This window comes from Helicoverpa zea, chromosome 24 (assembly GCF_022581195.2).
Source record: "Helicoverpa zea isolate HzStark_Cry1AcR chromosome 24, ilHelZeax1.1, whole genome shotgun sequence".
Taxonomy (NCBI): Eukaryota; Metazoa; Arthropoda; class Insecta; order Lepidoptera; family Noctuidae; genus Helicoverpa; species Helicoverpa zea.
The window spans coordinates 4531708-4552373 of record NC_061475.1 but is presented as its reverse complement, the minus strand read 5'-3'; the positions used below and the strand labels follow the sequence as shown (position 1 = coordinate 4552373).

Sequence of the window (20666 nt, the reverse complement as noted above, 5' to 3'; positions counted from 1 at the left end):
AATTTTCTTAGTTCATGACAAAGAAAGTCACTCAAGACAAAAACAAAAGAGGGTGAAAATTCGAAAATGAGAAGTTACCTATTTGGTATTCGAACCCCGATCTCAAAGAAAATACATGTATCAAATTGCTGAAATGAATGAGGAGGTATTTTTTACAAAGATAATAAGACTGAGGGAGTTACGTGACTTTTCGTTCTAGCTTGAGGTTATTAATATGAATCAAAAGTATTGCAAATGGGGTAAACTATCAAAATATATTCCACATTTCATTCTGAAAATTCTACATTAATGTGTTCTCAATTTCCATATTTGCTTATTAAGCAAAACACATTGTATTGTTAAAAGCTTGGCCTTAATTACTATATTTAAACCCTCAAAATAACTGAGTAGTACCTATTGTTCATCACATGTTCAAAAATAGCCCAAATAAGACTATTGTTCTCAAACCTCAAAGATTCTAACTTAAGGAAATAACAAAACAAGAACAGAAACAAAGGAATAGACGAAAATTTTAATCTATATTTAGAATAATCACTGAAACACGTGTAACACCACAATAGTAAAATCTCCACTATAAATATCAGGTCATCCATATAAATCTGTTTGTTTAAGAATGTTTGTTTTATATTTTATCACCATGACATCACTTCTTATAGTGTACATGAGGGTATATGCTTCCAGTAGGATATCCAGTATTAGAGTATGTTCCAGCATACCCGCTTAGTCCACCTCGAACATAACCTGGATTGGCAGGATAGCTTTGTCCAAATCCTGGTTGCACACTTTGAGCATACACTTCGATAGCAAACTTGTATCCTCTCAAAATAGATGGACTCTTCAAAGCTATAGTAACAGTCTTGCTTCCTAATCCACCGGCTTCTATGTACGCTTCTCCTTCTTTATCAGGTCTCAGGTCTGTGATGTAAACAGCACTGATCAGTTCATGGTTCGGAGAGCTAACCATCACGTCATCTTCTCTCCTCCATATCGCAGGATTGGCAATTTTAACAGCACTGTAAATCTTCTTGGCGTACGGCGATGCAAATCCAAGCATTATGTCATTGGATTTCACTGACGTTAAAAATAAAAGCGAAAATAACAATATTAGGAATTTGAAATCCATTATGAATCTACTTTTTGGCGATGAGAATGATAGTACTAAACATAACAACTATAAGAATATTGAAATACAAATGAAGATGTCAAGAAAAGGAGGGTCTTATAAACAGGAGACAAATTAGCACATTGTGACGTATTTTCTAGTTAATTTACGAGTTTCGATATGGAGTATGACTACTATGGGTTTTACTAGGAAATGGCGTCATACTGTTTAGATGGATGCTAAATCATTTGTATTGTACAATCATATTACATAACAATAATATTTACGTTATTTCCATTGATAGGAAGGTTGTGTTTGGTTCTTGATCAGAGAGTGACGTACTTACAAGAAGGCTGGTTGCAATCTCATTACTACCGGATCATTAGTAGTACGAGCTTCCTTAAGATCAAACGCATTAAAAATGATTCAAATTATTATTTTCCTGAATGTTATTACTCTTATCACTGTGAGTAGTCACGATGTGTTTCTTGGATACGCAGATTTGAAATCAAGATTGATATATAGCAAGGGACACGAACAAAGTCCTGCAGTTTGGATGAGATCTGATGTTTTTACTGTCAATTGTTCAAGGAACGAAGTTATAAGTGCCATACAAATTATAGATCTAAGGATTGACAAGTTGGGGGAAGTAAACATCAGAGACGGCGGGATTGGCGCGAAATTTGTGACAATAGAACTTTACAGTCCGGGAACTTACCTTGGCCTCAACTTTTGGGTGGAAGTGTTTGCACTAAAAACGAGTTATTTCTTGTACAACCACGGGAAGTGATGGAAAATTTACTCTTTTTAGTACTGAGTTGTAGTTACCTATAATTTGAATAAAAGTTTGTGAGTTTTAGTTCTAATGATATCCCAGTCAAATGAATAAATCGTAATGAAAGGCAATAGTGAACTGTTTTGTGGAGTAATGGTAAATTGTGTGAAATGTCATGAATTAGTAATTATTAAGACGAAGGTATGTTGTACAAGTATATAACCTTATATTACTTTGTTCTCGATTGATCTATTTGGACTGGGGTATGTCTGATCGGTAGGTGAACGCTGAACTTCGAACCAAATGGTTCGTTGGAATAATTATAATTACTTGTATAAGTTTATTAGTAGTCATAGACGTCGTAATTTTATCATCCTTTTGCGTTACCATTTTTGTTACGTTATTATAAGTTGTATTTTATTTAAGTCGTTTTTGTTATTTTTTTAAATAATTGTTAATAAATTCTAATTTCAAAGAGTGTTTTATGTTTTATTACACTCACGTATATCGAATGACTTCAAAAATACTCCACACAAAACTACAGGATATGATTTATTATGTTTGCGCTTGTGTCTCGTTGATATCGAGATTTCTTCGGCAAAATAGAGATGTGTTATTCAGATATTGTGACTCCGTATAACTCTGGAGCTTTTGTGTTTAGGCTCATAACAATAAAATAAATGTATGCGGGGGCATAAGAATTCCTTGTTTAGGTTGCAATAGTTTTTTTTTTATAGAGAAAGGATTCCTTTATGATTTTGAACTGTATTAGTGTCTTAAGTGTTGTGTTATTCTTACTCTGTAAAGGGGATATTTTTGAGTGTTCTCTGTCCATCATTTTGATAAAGGATTATTGTGTTTGGACTGTATTCAAGGTTACTGAAGCAAATCTATTTTTTGTAAATATAAAAGAAAATGTAACTGACTTGTTGTATTGGAAGTAATGTATGAAAGATAATTTATGCTGTAGTCTAACTCAAACCAGTCAAAACAAGACAACGTGGCCTTGGAAAAGCCATATTACTAACATTGCATTTAGGTATTCATTATATTATTACAATGAATACAGTTTCAATATCATAGGAAAAAAAAATCTCTCCTGAATTGTTCTCATCTCTCCGCAAATGTTAAAGGTTCCTTACAATTCTGGGTTTCACTATATAGGTGGCTGTAGTTATCGAACTACCATACGTTATGGTTCAAAAAACCACGTCTTAATATTAGGTCACATTACCTTCTTATCTACTTTTTGTTACATCTGATATCAAGCGAATGAGTCACGTATGGCCAGCGTTGATAATAGAATGACGTCAGAAAGTCAGACTAATCTATTTACAGTTATTGTTAGAATAAATAATGGGCAAAGAGATGCGCTGAAGTCAATATATTTGTGATATTAAATCGGTAAATCAAGGATACTCTAAGCACCACATTAACTTAGATAGAAACACAAATAGTATATCTTTAGAGTTGGTAATACCTTTTGTTTAGAAATAAAACTTTTTTTGGGCTTGTAGGTGGCAGAGGATGACTTTTTTGTTAGTGATTAAGTTTGCTCCTTTTATGGACCTATACTTCGGCCGTTCAGAGAATGCGTTCCTGACACCTATCAGTTAGTCACGACTAGTGATGGGCACAACATAACACTGAGTTCGTTACCGTTCCTTCAAAATGAACCGCCGCATTATTTTAAGATTATTTTCGTTTTAAATTGGCGGAATCATTTGTTTTATATTTTAGTTATTTAAGTGGAAACCAAAAAAAGGTAATATTCATATAATAAAATTGTTTTATTTATTCTTTGTTACAAGTACATTGAATTGAATGTGCGAACAGAATATTAATCAGACTCCGATTTGCTTGAGGAGGTGGTGTCTTCATCATCATCTTCGCCTACATGTATAATTATATTATTATCAATAACAGAATCAATCCTGATATCTCGGTCTAACAAAAGCCGGGTAATCAAATAAAAACAGATCGAAAACACTTGAAAAACGTGGTCTATGCGCACGAAACGACAACGGACGACTGTTTTAGCGTCACAAAATGGCGGCCCATAACGCCATTTGGGGTTACCATTTTTAATCTAAGTATAAAAATGCGGTTTGGTCATAGTTTTATTTTTATATTTCATAAACGTTATAATTAAGTCTTATAGTCCATTATTTTCCAATTCTTAAAAAGAAAATCAAAACGTATTATTTTATATTATAACTGTATAAGAACAGATTACGATACTTGCCTGTTATTTTTAGCACAGCACTACAAAATATAAACCGCTGACATAACCTTGTAATAGCGCAGTATAGATTTAGAAAAATATTGTTTACCAAGTTATTTGACACTCAGTTTGGCACAAAATTATAACATTCATTGATTATTGATATAATAATGTTGTTTTAATGCTCCTCAATTGTTAAAACGGTAAACAACCAGCAAAAATATTTTTATCGTAACTGCAACGCCATTGCAAAGTTACGTCGTCAGTTCAATCGCGACGTGTCAGGAACGCATTCTCTGAATGGCCGAACTATAGTAACTATGCACAATAGTAATAATACAGGTGATATATGAGGTGTGTAATTGAAGCAGAAACATTACGAATATTCAGCACACTGTCTACTTCACTAAACTTAAAAACTGGCCAAGTGCGAGTCGGACTCGCGCACGAAGGGTTCTGTACCATTATTTACAAAATGGACATTAAATCACGTTTTTTGCATGGGAGCCACCCATAAATATTTTTTTAATTCTAGTTTTCAGTATTTGTTGTTATAGCGACAACAAAAATATTTTATCTGTGAAAATATCAGCCATGAGATACAGTCTAGTGACAGACGGACGGACGGATGGACAGAGAGGCGAAAACAATAGGGTCCCGTTTTACCCTTTGGGTACGGAACCCTAGAAATGCCATATTTATAGGTTTCTATATTACTATTTAACGTAACAACCACTTAATTTTCACATAAAGCAGTAGAAAATCAAATTTATTCCAACCCAACCCATAACAAAGCTATCAAAGCAACTGCATAAAGTTTCCAAACTTACACACGACACAATTAAACGAGTTTCGAACAACGACATAAATATAATTAGTTGTACTAACTTCTCGAACGTGTAAACTATAGACAAAGGAACAGGTAAAATGTTCACACCTCGTCCTTAGGTCTCAAAGAGAAAGCCCTAGGGTATCTCTCATAGTACATAGAAGTTAGTAAGTTTGAGAAAATTGAATGTGCTATGAACGCAACAGGCAAATGACGTATTTGATTATCTGAAGCTAATGTCAACATTCAATCTCTAAACAAAGGATAGATAGGTAATAGAAAATCGCGGTAGATGAACTTAAAACTAATCATGTAATGAAAGTCGTATGCCTGTTACCCTCATATTATATTCAATGGTACATAATGAATGTTTTAATTAAAGTCTCACTGTTTATTCTTCTAAACTTCACTAAAAGGCCATATTCATATATTTATTTTTCTTTTTTAAAGTCAACAGTAGAGTAATAGAAAAATCAAAATTATTCCAACCCACAGTTGCCTTAACTTTTCGAACGTGTAAACGCTAGACAAAGGAACAGGTAAAATGTTCACACCTCGTCCTTAGGTACGCAGGACTTACAAAGAGCAAGCCCTAGGCTATCTCTCGTACTGTAAAGAAGTTTGAGGAAATTGAATGTGCTATGAGGGTAAGAACACACCACAAACTTTAGTCGATCTCGGGCCGTGGGGTCCAGATATGGCGAACCGACTTGCTGATACTTTCGCAACCCAAGGGCTGGTTTTTATTTTTTATAAATCGTGGCAATGCTGCCAGCATCTTGGGTACCTTCCCAGTGGGCGGCGATGAGGAGTTTTTTAATGTCATTTTGTAATTATTATTTAAATTAATTTAATTTTTGACAGTAGGTGTAAATAAATTGTGTAATAAAAAGTCGACCGATAGCTTGTTGCCGCTCAATTAATCAGTATGAAAATGAATGGCAAAAATACAAAGATCCGGAATTTAGCTGGTATCAGACTGATTGGGAGGAAACAATATTTAGGTACTTTTTTTTAATTGCCAACTTTCGGGTCAACTGTCGGCCGACTATTTAGGCTGCAGTGTGCGGGTACTCTAACAGGAAAACGATGTTTATTATATTACTAGCTGGTGCCCGCGACTTCGTCTGCGCAGGTTTAGTATTTCGAACAATATGTTTACAAATTGTTGCCTATGTGTTATTCTGATGTATAAGCTATATTATTGTAAAGTTTCATTAAAATCCATTCAGTAGTTTTTGCGTGAAAGAGTAACAAACATCCATACATCCATACATACAGACTTTCGCGTTTATAATATTAGTAGGATTTGTTTTAAGTTTACTTAAGGCGAGGGAAAATGGCGTGAGACAAATTCGTTTAGAAAAATGTCTACACGAGTTTTGGGAAAAAAAGGTATCGATTTTTTATACTGTTTGTCTACCCTAACAATTGATAGGTTATTCTTGTTTTGTTTAGGAAGACGTTTTTAGTGGTATCAGTATGAATTGAATTTTAACTAGTAATGACGTTACTAATGTGTTTGGTCTTTGTCGTTTACTTTTATATCTTAATTGTTAAAAACTTATGCGAGTATAAACTGTGGCTTATATTTTTTGAGTATCATTTATTTATTTCACAACTTGAAATGTATAATTATTATTTTATTTATTAAACGCGAAATTTTGTATTTGTGAATGTTTATTATGATTTCTTTTGTCCACCAAAAGCTATTTATACAGGTATCAGAATAACATAGGGTACTATTAATCCGGTTACTGGAAATTCCCCTCGGCAGAAGCTAGCAAAAATCGCACACACAGCTCTATATCCATGCTTAACCAATCCAAACCGGAGTATAATATTTTTATTTTCACAGTATTCAAGGGATTGCCAAGCGGCGTGTTATTGCAGCCCAGCGGGGGATAGAGAGGGGGACAGATCACATTGTACAAAATATAAAAATATTCCTACTACCCCACTGTTTTCGAAGTTAATTCGTTTTTGGAATCTATCTTCTTCTTCTTATTTGTAGTTGGGTTATTGCCAAATGTATGTGAGATTCTTGCGTCGTGTTGTGTATGAATAAATCTTGTTTAGTTGTTCTTTCGCGCCCTTTTTGTTGTTGGAGATGAAGTGGTTCGGCCTGTGAGTTATATAGTGTTCCTTTATAGAGTCGTACGCAACTTTGTTAGGATAAAAGGTCGCGTTTTTATTTTAATACTATTTGTGTATTTTTTTCGGTGATGATCGTTTTGTTCCTTTACATCGGGTGTGTCGTACCTAATCACATTAAATTTAAAACGTTAATATACTGATTAACATATGTCGATTAACACAAACAAAAAAATAAAATACGTAAAAAAAAATATATATTATTCAAACAAATTAAATAGCGAAAATTAGAACCTATGTATATAAGAGTCAGTCATTACAAACAACTGAAATTCTCCCTTGAAAACTGACAGCTGTCAACTGATCAAAACATTCGATACTCCTAACTTTATCTCTGCTTTACACATGATGTTGTAAGTTATAAAAACGAAAAATTACTCCTGAGGCTAAACTACTGAATAGATTAGGTATTTTTTTTACAATTCGCCATATAATATCATATAGTTTATGTGATAGGATTTAATGTGATGAGGTACAACACACCCTGTATATTTGTCCGCTTTCTAAGAAAATTAAAAAAACATGGCTGCTTGTATAATGTGCCTGTTAGTATAATTTTGTTTATTGCATTGTGTTTCTAACTTTTCACAATTTATTTAGGTACGTTCTCATGGCACATCCATAGCAAAATATCAATTGATTTTAATATTATTATAATTTTGTGCATATTACACATTCAACATTATATCTTCAATTTTGAAATAGAAATGAAAATGAAATAAATAAAAATAGTGTGAAGTCGTCAACGCAGCAATGGAACCATTTGTCAAAACGAATGAACTCGCCAGTTCATTTGTGTAGCAGTTGCTACCAACTAGAATTATTTCATTAAAACTATATTTTATGCAAAACGCGTTGATAATGCTATGAAATGTAGAGTAAATATTCCGTTTTATATTATATGGATAACTTGAACTACGAAAAAGTTAATAAAAAAACTAGAACATAATTTGCATAATGCTATGTAAAACATTTTAAACTTAGCTTGAGCCTCATGTGGATTACTTTAATTTCTTTCGTATAGTTTTACTCCTACTAAATACCACACAAGGAAAGAAGGTAATATAGTAATTTACGATTATCCAGAACCTCAAAAATATTATTTTTTAAATTCCATTTGATCAAATTCTCTTAAAACGACCTTCACGAAGTTACACTTAGAACCAAAACAACATGATAATATTTCTACTAAGTAACTTATATTCAACAAAAACACCATACAGCCTTACATAAAAACGCCTCAATCAAGCTAATAAACCAAGTCATAGCATTGAGTGCGGACCCATAAATCACTCTAACACAACTGGATAAAGCAACAATGAAAAATAACCGTAACACAAAGATATTCGATTTATGATATTTGTGTATGCCTGACGAATGTATGTAGAGTGACTGGGGGATAGAGGAGGCCGAATATTCCTCATCTTTGCTTTCGAAGTGTAATATTCAAATAAAAAATAAATGAAAGTCGATTTTGTTTTTTTATTTGAATTTTTTAGGTTTTGTTTTTGTCTAAGTTTTAGCTGGTCTGTGGCTTCATTGACGACGAACAAAAAAAAATGAATATAGATTATTTTTTTAAATTTTGAATTAAGAACGATACGTTTTTGTTTCTAACTGGCGCGGCGATATGAAAACAGTTGAAAGTGAACTTCGCTTCAAATGCCCAGCAGCTAATATGTTCCTTGAAACAACCTAATTGTAGAGGTATATTGTGATAGAAAAGTAAGCAGTAATAGTATTTAGTATCGTAGCACAATGTTTAATAAGCATGTAAAGTATTTTAGCATTCAAATTCGCACGAAATTAATAAGTACATAATACCTATAGCAAAAAAGATTTTCCAAGATATGATAATGAAAATGTATTCCTTAATTTCATGATAATCAGAACAATACGATCATACAGAAGCTTGCCAATTAAAACTTAATAAGATTTTTTTATTAAAAGAACAAAAGCGAAATGTATCCAAATTGTTTAATTTTCCTTCAGGCTATAATTATTTTTCATGAAGCCATTGTTTAATGTTTAAAAATGAAATACTTTTATTCTCCGGAATATTTCGGTAAGTAGATTTTGTACCTACTTCTATAAGACAAAAGCTAGAAAATTACCAGTCCACGCCTTATATAACATTATTTTGAAAATGAGTCTATTCTTTCCCCATTAACGATAACTTCATCTACAGCCTAGCCTTTTCCCAACTATGTTGGGGTCGGCTTCCAGTCTAACTGTATGGAACTGAGTACCAGTGATTTACATGGAGTGACTACCTATTTAACCTCCGCAACAAAGTAACCCGGGCAACCCTTGATGAGACTGGTTTGAGACTTTCTGGCTATTAACCACCAGTGACGACTGCCAAAGATGTTGAAATGACAGTTGGGACCCACCAATTAATCGTGCCTTCCGTTTATTTATCGGAAGAACTCATTATGACAAGATGGTCACCCATCCACGGACCGACCGCACCAAGCGTTGCTTAACCTTACGATAGTTGTAACTAATTTCAAAAAACTACTTAAAATCAGTATTAGTTTGTCACTTTAAAACTTTCCATTTTAAAAGAGGAACAAAAGTACAAAATTCAAGTGAAAAATTATACAAAAATATATCCTTGATACTTAAATACCTAATACTTGGCAACCGTCACTCATATTCGTATCAAAGGGAATTTCTTCTTAGCTTTAGAAATCAAAATATCAAAGGGGTGTCACTCAAGCATTTACGAGTATATCGTACACGTTCCTCATATATCATTTTGTCATTTTTTTAAGTACAGCCCCTAAAGATGATTGGTGTGACAGGTACAGATGTCGACAGCGGTGGTACAAATATTCTTGTGAGGATTTTTAGTGTTCGTTTTGTGGTATTATGTACTGTAAGATGATTTAGTGATAAGTACCTACAATTATGTAACATGCTTACAAAAATACTTTTTATACAAAATATATAACCGACTTCTAAAAACACTGAAAACAAAAAAAAATATTGTGTGCATCGGCCTAGAGGTCAGTGTCTAGACGATGCAGCTATGTTTATTTCGCCTCAGACTTCTAGGCCAATGCACCTTTTGCTTAGGTTTTGCTTTAAAAATAGATATGGTTTGACATACCTACAAGAATAAAAACGTCCATTACAAAATTTCAACTGCACGTAAATAATATGACCGTAAATCGGATCGAAATTATTTACGTGAGCCACTTATGAGCTCGACTGTACCAATTTAAGCTCCAATAAAAACCCCTTACCATATTTTTCGATACCATTTACCAATACAAAATGGAGGAGACATTTCTTGCGTTCCACCGCGTCTTATCCTTCGCTGGTATCCCAATCTTTGCCAAAAACAATTGGAATTCTAAACGGTGGTTACTTCTTCAGATCATGAACTTCATTGTAGGCAATTTATGTTTCGTTTTTACCACTGGTTTTGTAGCTACTAGCTACACTGATTTCCTCCTCTGCATACAAGGAGCTTGTATCTGGACAACGGGAGTCATTATGACCATTTCTATATGGGTCTGTTTAATCTTCAGAAATAAGTTTCGAAGATTTTTGGAGGAGATGGCCTTTCAAGATGGGATGTTGGGAATGCCTTTGATAAAGCATATCTTTCTAGTATCCTCAAAAGGAGAAAGGATAAATGAGTTAAGAGAACTGGTTAATGATTCGCAAAATAAGTTGTTTAAGTATACCAGGGTTTTGTTAAAGACGTATGTTTTGAGCGTTTTCGTGTGCGCTACTTTGTATCTTTGCACTCCAATTTACTTGATGATCGTGAGGGAGGACAAATCTTTGCGACTTTTGGGTAAGATCAAGCATTTATTTGAGACGATTTTTTAACTTTGAGAAAATAAAATGTATTGGCTTTTGACTAAACTGGAAGTAGTGATGAAGTGAATTTCAGAATTTATATATTTTTTTCTTTCATCTCCGTTCATGTATTAAATTTTTCTTATTATATTTCAGCTTTCGACATGTGGTTTCCATGGAGTTTGGAAAATTATACCGTCTACATTGTTTCCTTCATATTTCATGCATATGCTGGATATTTGTGTTGTATTGGTAAGTAAAGGATAAATTCTATTTAGGTCAAAAAGCTTGAGAAATGAGGCCTACTTTACGACTGGTCTTGCATGAATCACATTTGATAATTTCTACTTAATATTTTCTATTCTCTTAGCTTATCCAGGTCTACAATCAACAATAATCCTTCTCATTGGTCAAGTAATTCGTCAGATAAGGATATTGACATTCATTCTTCTCCATTTAAACGAGTTGGTGCTGGAAGTGACTGGGGTCCAAGATGAAGAATGGCAAACCTATTGTACTTTGGTCCATTCACAGTGTGTGGATCATTATGTGAAGATCAAAAGGTAAACAGAACACAATTTTGATAATATGATCCCCGATTTAAGAGAACTTAGCTATTAATTTGGTTTTTGCCAAATGCATGGATAGACTACCTTATAAAGGTCGCCAGAAGACGCTGGATGCAGGTCGCCTCAAACAGGTATCTGTGGAGATCTAAAGAGGAGGCCTATGTTCAGCAGTTGCTGAGATGATGATGATGATGAAATGCATCGTGGCAACCTAAAAGCTCTTTGGTATATTTTAATAACCCTCAATAGCAGTCAAATTATGAGTTACGTAAAGATGTTACAAGTACTGTAATGTCTTTCACATTCCAATGAATAAAAACTATCATATCAACAACAATTTCAACTTTAACTTCCATATCCAATTCAATATCAAAAACAAAACTAACCCATAAACATATTTTAACATTTGCTATCGCTTTACAAACATCCTGAATCCAAATATCTGTTTTTATAGGTTCAGCAATCGACTCAACGTTATCTGTCGTCCATTTTACTTAACATTGATACTAGTTGCTATTATGCTAGTTTGCATGTGTTCTGTGAAAATAGCAATATCGGTAAGTAATGTTAACTTTAGTAATTTGAACGATTAAATTTTATTGCCTCAGTCCCTTTTCGTAATAATGGCTGTTTGATTTTGGGATTGGAGCTATGTGAAATATTTTGAAGTTCGATGTTATTAATTCTGTGAGATTTTGTGATTAGAGAAATCAATTTTTATGATTAGTTTCGTGGTAATATTTTGTTACGTGAAATAAGTGTCGATTGGGATTATTTTAAGCTAGAAGACGTAAAAATATTGCTAATTAGATCACGCTTTATATAAAAGGTGTTTGATGTGTTTTTTCTAACCAAAAAAATGTTTCACAATGTACTGCAGCAAATATTGTTTACCTACTATTTCACTAACAATAGTTGAATAGAATACTGTCCTGATGATCTATTCAAATACCGACTAAGCTTGACTTACAGAGACTCTCAAATTACATAGCTGTTCTGTATTTACCATTGAAGACAGAACACTGATTAAATATCGAACCTCACATATCGATTGCTTTCACCAATTCTAATCGAGTAAGACAAAACATCGATTCCTGAAACAACAGCCATAAAACAAACTTTATACAAGTAATACTCAAGTACAAGAGAATCTGATACCGTCTAAAACACGGAGAAAGGAAAAATAGAGGAGATGCCATAAGGAAGGTAGGTAGGTCAGGCGCCTTCTTGTAGGTCAAGTTGATCAGTTACTAAAACTAACGAGGCGTTCGGCTTCCCTGTCAAAACAAAACAAATCTCACGAAGCTTTATGTTGTTCGGTGACTTTATTTTGAAAATAGATGGTGGGTTTTATAGAAGGCGTGTAAAGGGCGAGCTAGTTCCTTGTCCCCTGAACGCCCGCATTTTGGCGCGCTACTTTTCTAGGAGACTATGCGTTATGACATCTCCGCTAATCATTTGGTTCTCCGTGGTCTAATATAAACCTCAGCAACCGCAGTGCAAGTTTTTGTTTAATTAACCAACTAGTTTCTGTTTCAGGATAAATTATCATTAGACACGATGAAGTATTACGTTCACGAGTTCTGCTTTATTCTGATGGTGCTCATGTTCTGTTTGTTGGGACAACAGGTTGAGAATGAGGTAAGCAGTAAGAGCATACCAGCTTCCAGCCGCGGATTCACTCGCGTGATGTGTTGATAAAATGCGCGATGAAAGTATCCTATGCGTCAATCCAGGTATCACCTATCTATGTACATACCTTTCAACTGATTCGTACCGTTTTTTCATAAAAGAATAACGAACGTACACCCATACATTCGCAAAAATTTTCACATTTATAATATTAGTAAGATTCAACTCAAATTGGATGTAAACGACAAGCTGACAGTCTACTAATCATAAGAAAACCAGCAGGGTAATACGATTACGACACTTAAGAACTAGCAAGAAGCAACAATGAGTCATAATCACTCAGTAAGCCTCGCAGAGCCTATATTGTTGTATTGATTCTATGAATTACCTTTTCCGGGGCATTATGGATGTGTAGCCTGTCAGCTTATGAAAGTGGGGGAATAGAATACCTTTTTCTGCGCATTCATTTTAGTAAATAAACCAATTTACAAACATCTTTACCGTCTTTTGTTCTTTCATTGGTGACAGTATTCTCTTTTCTACTGCAAGCACCTTTATGTATTTCTATTATAATGTGTTCATCAATTGCAGTGTGAAATATTAGAGAAAGCAGCCACAGAGAAATGGTATATCTTCAATAAGACACACAAGGTCAACGTGCTGATATTCAACATGGCGCTCAGTCAGAGGATGCCGATATACATATTTGGGACTATTACTTTGTCCTTGCCGACATTTACTTGGGTATGTTTATCATTTCATTATTTATCTGCATATGAAGTTAGCCATCTTTCCGCCTATCGTATCATCGACGCCTCTGTGTTCCACGCTTCAAAAAGAAATGAGCATATAATTTGGTTATTTCACTCTATGGCCTGTGTGTTTATAGGGTTCCAGAAGGATTCTGGGCATGTTTTTTTTCTAGAGAGAGAGTTATGAAATATTTGAAATTAAGAAAACTCGATGGACACTTAATAGAAGAAATGTATTGGTTTCAGTTCATCAAGACAGGGATGTCTTTCTTCACTCTAGTGATGTCAGTTTTGGAAGAAGGAGAATATTAAAGTAGTAACTAGATATAAAATATCACAAGTCACATTAAAATGCATATTACTATACAAGGTGTTGATTTGCATTTGTGCCATACTTCAGGAGGAGGACATAAAATACGTAAATAATCGATTGGAATTACAGTAGACGGGAAATAGCTAATATGCACTGTTTTTTTTTGTCATTGTAATGTCGTAGTATTTCAGAAGTAATCCAATTTTATGAATGAAATTAATGAATAATCGTTGCGTATGCTTTGTGTTCGCGTTTGTGTGAGGGCGCAGCACGGTTTTGAGGCCAGTAACATACGCGCCGAGTTTGAAAACGGGTAAGTGACATTGACGAATTTCCGAAAAAAAATTAAAATCAAAATTTTCGTACCAATTTTTTTGTTGATTTGGGTCGAGAATCATTAGTATAATCACGTCCTTGACTATGGCACGCATGCAAATCAACAGCTTGTATAGACACGTTGCGTTGTTTTATTTTGTGCATAGGCATACCTAAGTTTATACGAAATAACGTTAAAAATGGATTTACATTTCGAACCATAACAATAATCGCTCATAAACACGAGAATTTGTGAATAAAACGGTAATTAAACAAGCTATTTAAAACGAATCGAATAAAAGTGACGTATTCGATTCGTTTTATTCGATTGATTAATTCGCATTGTTCGAAATATTCTGCGATTTAATTTGTGCATACATTGTAAGATTTAATGTGTACTTTTAAGTGGCTTGTGCTGGTATTTGTAAATTGGAACAGTCATTATCGAATCAACATGGCCATATTTGTATTGGTGATGTCTTTTTGCCTGAATTTACAGAAAATCTTTTATACATACGTGTGCTGAAACTTTATTGACATGGTGGTATGTAAAAGCGACGATTTATTTTATTTATTGTAAAGATAATACACCGTTTCAATTATCGATAAAATATCTCGAATTTTTACCAACAAAAAAAGGTTTGAATTAAAATTAGTTAATCAACCAAAATAATAACATCATCAAAATCACTACTTCATCATGCTATTTGCGTAGATTACAATTTCATTATTTCCATTTTGACCCACATACAGGGCGTTCAGTAAATTAACAAGGTTGTAAGCAAATATCGCGTACATGAATACAATATCCTATTAAATTTGATTGCACCCTGTAGCGAGTCACTCATGCGCGGTCGATCTCACTTGCCTTGCGTAATTTTTGGTCAAAATTTTAAACTTACCTGCTGATGGTAATTTTTATGAATTATTAATTTTTCACCACCCAACCGGGTATTGTATGGGAATTGTTTACGATGTTAACAGTGGTTGATTGTGGTTTTATTATGTATTACTAGTTCCTTTTTTGTTTTTTTTTTTTTGTGGGTCACAATCACTTTTCCAACTCAAAATAGTTTTATTTTCATCGAGTTACTTTCGCCATTAAATTTTTTTTAAAGCATGTGTATTTTCGCAATAGTCTAGATCACTCTAGTCGAGTCTAGATCACTCATTAACTCATTACGCTGGTAGAGAACGCCTGAGGCGTTAAGTCCGCCTTTGTACATTGTTTTTGTGTAAAATGTGTGCAAAAAGTGTAATAAATAAATAAATAAATAAATTGCTCATTCATTATTTCCCTTAGACTGCAGAAAATGAGTATCTACCTGTCTAGTTTTACTAATTAGCTATAAAAAGAATTAAATAGGTATTAAATGGAGTGGTATTTTGTATTTCTGCAGTAAAGTAATTAAATAGGTATGCTTATCTATCCTTATTAAAAAATATATAAAACTTTTAGGTTTAAAAATCTGCAGGTATCTTATACTTCTGAATTTTATTGCTAAGATAAAAAAAAACGATATAATACCAATTTTTCAATTGTTGTTGTTTTATCGAGTGATCGATTTTTTATTATTATCGATCAAGAATGACGTAAGGATCAGAGATAATAAAGTATGTTTTATATTTTCACGCTGACTTACACCGCCTCCGTGGCGCAATTGGCTAGCGCGTTCGGCTGTTAACCGAAAGGTTGGTGGTTCGAGCCCACCCGGGGGCGTTTCTTTTGTATATTTACCGTCTTAAGATTAAGAAATAAAAAAAAATATTAAAAAACCAAAATGGTTGGTGATATGTGTAATTTTTTTCTTTATCAAAATTAAAATAAAGACGTAATTAATTTCGATTGGTAAGTTAAGATCCTGATAAAACCGATGAGACTGTTAAACTGATGAGGTTTCGTTAACGTGGTTTAAGGTATTTTAATACGTTTTCCTCCAAATACATTTTGCGGATATCATGTAGTTAGTGACGTATAAAAGTTATTTATGACACAATGTCTCTTATCATTATGGCCTTAACACAATACTTATGTCAACTTAGTTTACATGTCTAATTTCTTATATCTTTACTATTACCACCTCTTTTGTCTTCCACAGCTAATTAAGCTTAACCATATCTAATTAAAGAATTACAAAATAATAACTACACATATATCGAATAATAAAGAAAACATTTATGAAAAAGTACTAAATAAAAAAAATATGAATGTTAAGAAAAACTTCTTCATGCTACATTGCTATGATTAAATATTAAGGAGTTTTCACTTGCGACTACTGTGTTGACGACACCTGAATTTTTATTAGTACAAATTTCCAGCGCATAAGCAATTTTAAAGCATTAGAATGCCCTCATAATTTGGATATAAATTAGAACAAACATTCAATAAGTTACAAATAAAAAATACAAACATTGCATTGAGAACCTTTTTGGTTGGTTAAAAATTAACACACTCCGACTGCCATTCACAGCCTATAAACCATGTGGGCAGACCTGCAATGCAATTGCAAAATGTAAATAGGGTTGCCCCTGAGACATATTAGATAGCCGCTTCAATAAGCATGACGTATGCGTAAAGGTATGTATGTGTGGATGTTGTAGCTAAAACGGAAAATTCGCCACGGTACGAAACAATTGAAAACTTACTTTATTCAGTAAGATTTGAGAATTGGTTTAGGTATGTTAAAATTAAACTTACCTTAATTATCGATTTTGGGAGAAGTTTTTGAAGTTCTCCATCAGATAATTACTTACTATAAAGTAAATTGATAAGGAAGAAAACTTTTCTCAAATAATGAAACTCAAAAAATACAACCAATCTTACTTTCCGAGTTTTCTATGTATTGCATTGCAGCCCGCTTCTTTTCTAAAATTGTTTTTTTGAAAACGAAAGGCTCCGAAACAAACATGGATACTTTTTACCCTCCCAAAAAACTAGGGGTGTTTGTTGATTCAATAACATTGATGCAACATAATATGGCATAATACTTGGTCGGCTACAAACGATCATTGAGACGGGCTTGATTACTCTCGCTTTATGGAAGCGTTGACTATTGCAAATGTACTACCACGCTGTATATTGATAGTAATTTGGAACAACATATGTAGGAATTACACAAGTTACCTACAGTCTGATAAAGTTACTGTAGAATCCTCAAACCACGAAGATGAAGCTACTAAAACTACTTTTTACTCGGATAAAAGAACGTGCTGTAATATTGTTATCTAACAAAAGTCACCCAGGAGTGAGTTAAAGTTAAGTTTCCATCTTCGCATCGTATCAACTTTGGATTACATCCGTCATCTATACGGATACAAGCAAGGCCTCGTCGAATACAGGATCAGACATCCATGTCATCCTGTTTCTTTTTTTCTTCGTCTATGAACAGACCCTGACAATTCTTACTTCAAAATTCCATTTACAGAGCCAATTCCAAAAAAAAGAAAAACCATTCTAAAAAAAGCCAAGCACCATCAAATAAACAATCCGTTAGTTGAATTAAATAAATAAATAACAGAGATCTAAGGATTGTTACGGCGTTTCAAAGATGTTCAAGTTCAGCCAATTTTATTTCAAGCTTCAATGCACCGGATAACGATGCTGCAGATTATTTCAGAAAATAATGATGGCAATATGAAAAACACGTAGTTTATAAGTAGGGATATTTTTATCCTTTAAACGAATTTAATTTTAGGCTTTTTAAATTCTTAGCTCTGGAAGTGAGCAATTTTTTGAAGAATATATTTAAACTTTTAGACAGTGCAGGAATTGGAAATGATATCACTTTTAAGATAAACAGTGAAGTATGGGCGAAGAAAACGTGGAGTTCTGATCCAAATAGAAGGATAATGATGATAAGGGAAATGGTGATTATAGAACTAGGCACGCCCCGTAAAGAGTCTTAGAAATAAATATCTTATGACAAATTGCAAAAAAAACTAGTTGACCGCACCGTTGACCCTATGAGTATGTTTTAGTCAAAAAGAGCCTGACAAAAGTCTGACACTGTCAGAGGGATCAACTGATGATTTCCCATTTACAGACAAAGGCGTTTTAAGATCGAAATATACGTGAACAAAGTCACAAACAAAACACTACTAGACATAAACTACGAACAATTAGTTCCACTTATTGTATTTATCCTACTTTTGGAACATATTCCTCTACATTTTCCCTATGTACGGTAATATAAGAATTTCGTCTTTAGTAAGGATTATTGTCTTAACTGATGGAACCATTTGTGTTAATGGAATGGGCTCGTAAATATTGCCCTGGTCTTGTAAATCCTGATTGACTTATGTTTATTTATTAGGTATAAATCTTGTTATATTTTTATGTGCTACTATTGCTTTTTCGGCAATAATCGAAGTATTTGTTATGGGTGATCACTTAGTATTATTCCCGGACATAAAAATCGATAGTAAAATCCATGGTAATTTAAAGTTGCTCCTGATCTACATTTATTAGGACCCCGGAAACGGCTAAGCCGCTAAGCGGCTTAAGTTTGTTAAAAAAATAAAGCTATGTGAATCTTGTACATAGGTAGGTAATGATTATTACGATGAAAAAAATTCCAAGCATTTAAAAAAAGTTAACAAATATAAAGTTATTTTTAGAGTACTCGCACACTGTAGACTAAACAGTGAGCCAACAGTTGAATAGGTCCGATGGTTGGAAAAAATCATTTTTTAGAAAAATGTGAATTCAATCAAAGTTTTTATTTGTTCTGATATCGGCCAAATACATGATCACTGTTATGTGCGTACTTCCATTTATTTTCATAATGATCTATAAGCCCGAACAAACTGTCAGCCGACAAAAATTTTGTACGCTTAATATAAGATTAACTATAAGAGCCTTAATCAACCTCTTAAAGAGAAACATTCAATAACAAGCCGTTATGTTTCCTTACAAACAAAACTACGTAGGTTCTCATATATATTATTACTTGCACAGTTGCTATGCATATCTTGCGGTGTAACGTTATTACACAGAGATCTATGTATGTTACCGATGTGTTGCCACTTTATATTGAAATGTTACATGGAGCTGGTGATACCAGTTTAATTGTTTAATTATAATAGAATTATGTTTTATTTTTAATAGGTATATGGTGCATTGACAGGTATATGGAGAGATCTTGATTAAATATATTTTAGTATTTAATTTTGAATATGCCATTAGATTGTGGCTAAGACCCAGTCGCACCATTTAACAATCACCAACCTACCTCCTACCTACCCTACAACCTAACCAAATAAATATTCAAATGAAATTTAATTATGTAAGTGTAACTTTACTGTAGAAAAGTTTTATGAAAAGTCTTATTTTATTCAATAATCTGGGCCTAATAATTACCTATCCCTTTTTTTTTAAATAAAGAAGAAGGCATTTATTGAGATCCTTTAAATCCTTTAGGCTGTGCTAGACAACAAAATTTTACATTCATACTTTAAAGTTGTTGTTCCTAACATAACAACCTGGTTTCAACCACTCTATACAAATCTCCATATTTCACAAAATGCAGCGCTCCGTACTTAAAAGTTTTATAACATTTCTTTTAGAGTACTGCGTACAGAAACATTTCTTAGGTGGCAATTTATATGTCCCTTTACGCGGAGTAAGCCGTTATGGGCGGCTTGGTTCTGACGGAAACAATACCCTTTTATTTATTGGCTAATGATTTAAAAGGTTTTTTGTATTGTCATGAATTTTAGGGATTTATGTTTTTTTTTTTGTATTTAATGTAGGTTCTCATGCGGGAGAGAATTTGTATTTTGTGCTACTGGATTCCTCTAAAGTATTAGCAAAAGGCTTAATGAATATTTTACGACATCTGAAGGAATAATAGTTAGTTTATTTCCTTTAAAAAGAGCTAGAATACTGAGGGCTATAAGACTTATATTTAATGTAAGACTAACATTTAATAGAACCTAGAACTTTCAGATTCACTTAATCATCGATCGGGCCAGTAAAGTTCAGGCAGACATATGTTCAATTTGATGATAAAGAAATAGATGTCGATTAATACAAGACAAGAAATTAAGTTCACAAACACACGCTTGCACTAACACCACAAAACAACAAACTATCAACGTTAAGCATAAACATAAATGTTGTAGAACCATTTGACTGCCGTCTTGTCGATACAAACACGGTTGTTTGCAAAGCAGAACACAATATA

General features: G+C 33.4%; 2 protein-coding genes and 1 non-coding gene across 3 annotated transcripts; 2 read left to right on the top strand and 1 right to left on the bottom strand.

The window, feature by feature from the left end:
- Positions 1 to 333: 333 nt before the first annotated feature.
- LOC124642303 lies at positions 334 to 1242 on the bottom strand. The gene has a single exon (XM_047180668.1). It carries the CDS (start codon positions 1121 to 1123, stop codon positions 644 to 646), a length of 480 nt encoding a protein of 159 aa, XP_047036624.1. The 5' UTR covers positions 1124 to 1242; the 3' UTR covers positions 334 to 643.
- Positions 1243 to 10357: 9115 nt separating this feature from the next.
- Positions 10358 to 14313, top strand: LOC124642322. Its single transcript, XM_047180704.1, has 7 exons — positions 10358 to 10895; positions 11057 to 11152; positions 11271 to 11463; positions 11924 to 12026; positions 13009 to 13110; positions 13693 to 13845; positions 14100 to 14313. Exons 1-7 carry the CDS (start codon positions 10367 to 10369, stop codon positions 14163 to 14165), a joined length of 1242 nt encoding a protein of 413 aa, XP_047036660.1. The 5' UTR covers positions 10358 to 10366; the 3' UTR covers positions 14166 to 14313.
- A 1814-nt stretch (positions 14314 to 16127) lies between these two features.
- Positions 16128 to 16201, top strand: Trnan-guu. The gene has a single exon. It is a non-coding gene; the product is annotated as a tRNA-Asn (tRNA).
- Positions 16202 to 20666: the final 4465 nt, after the last annotated feature.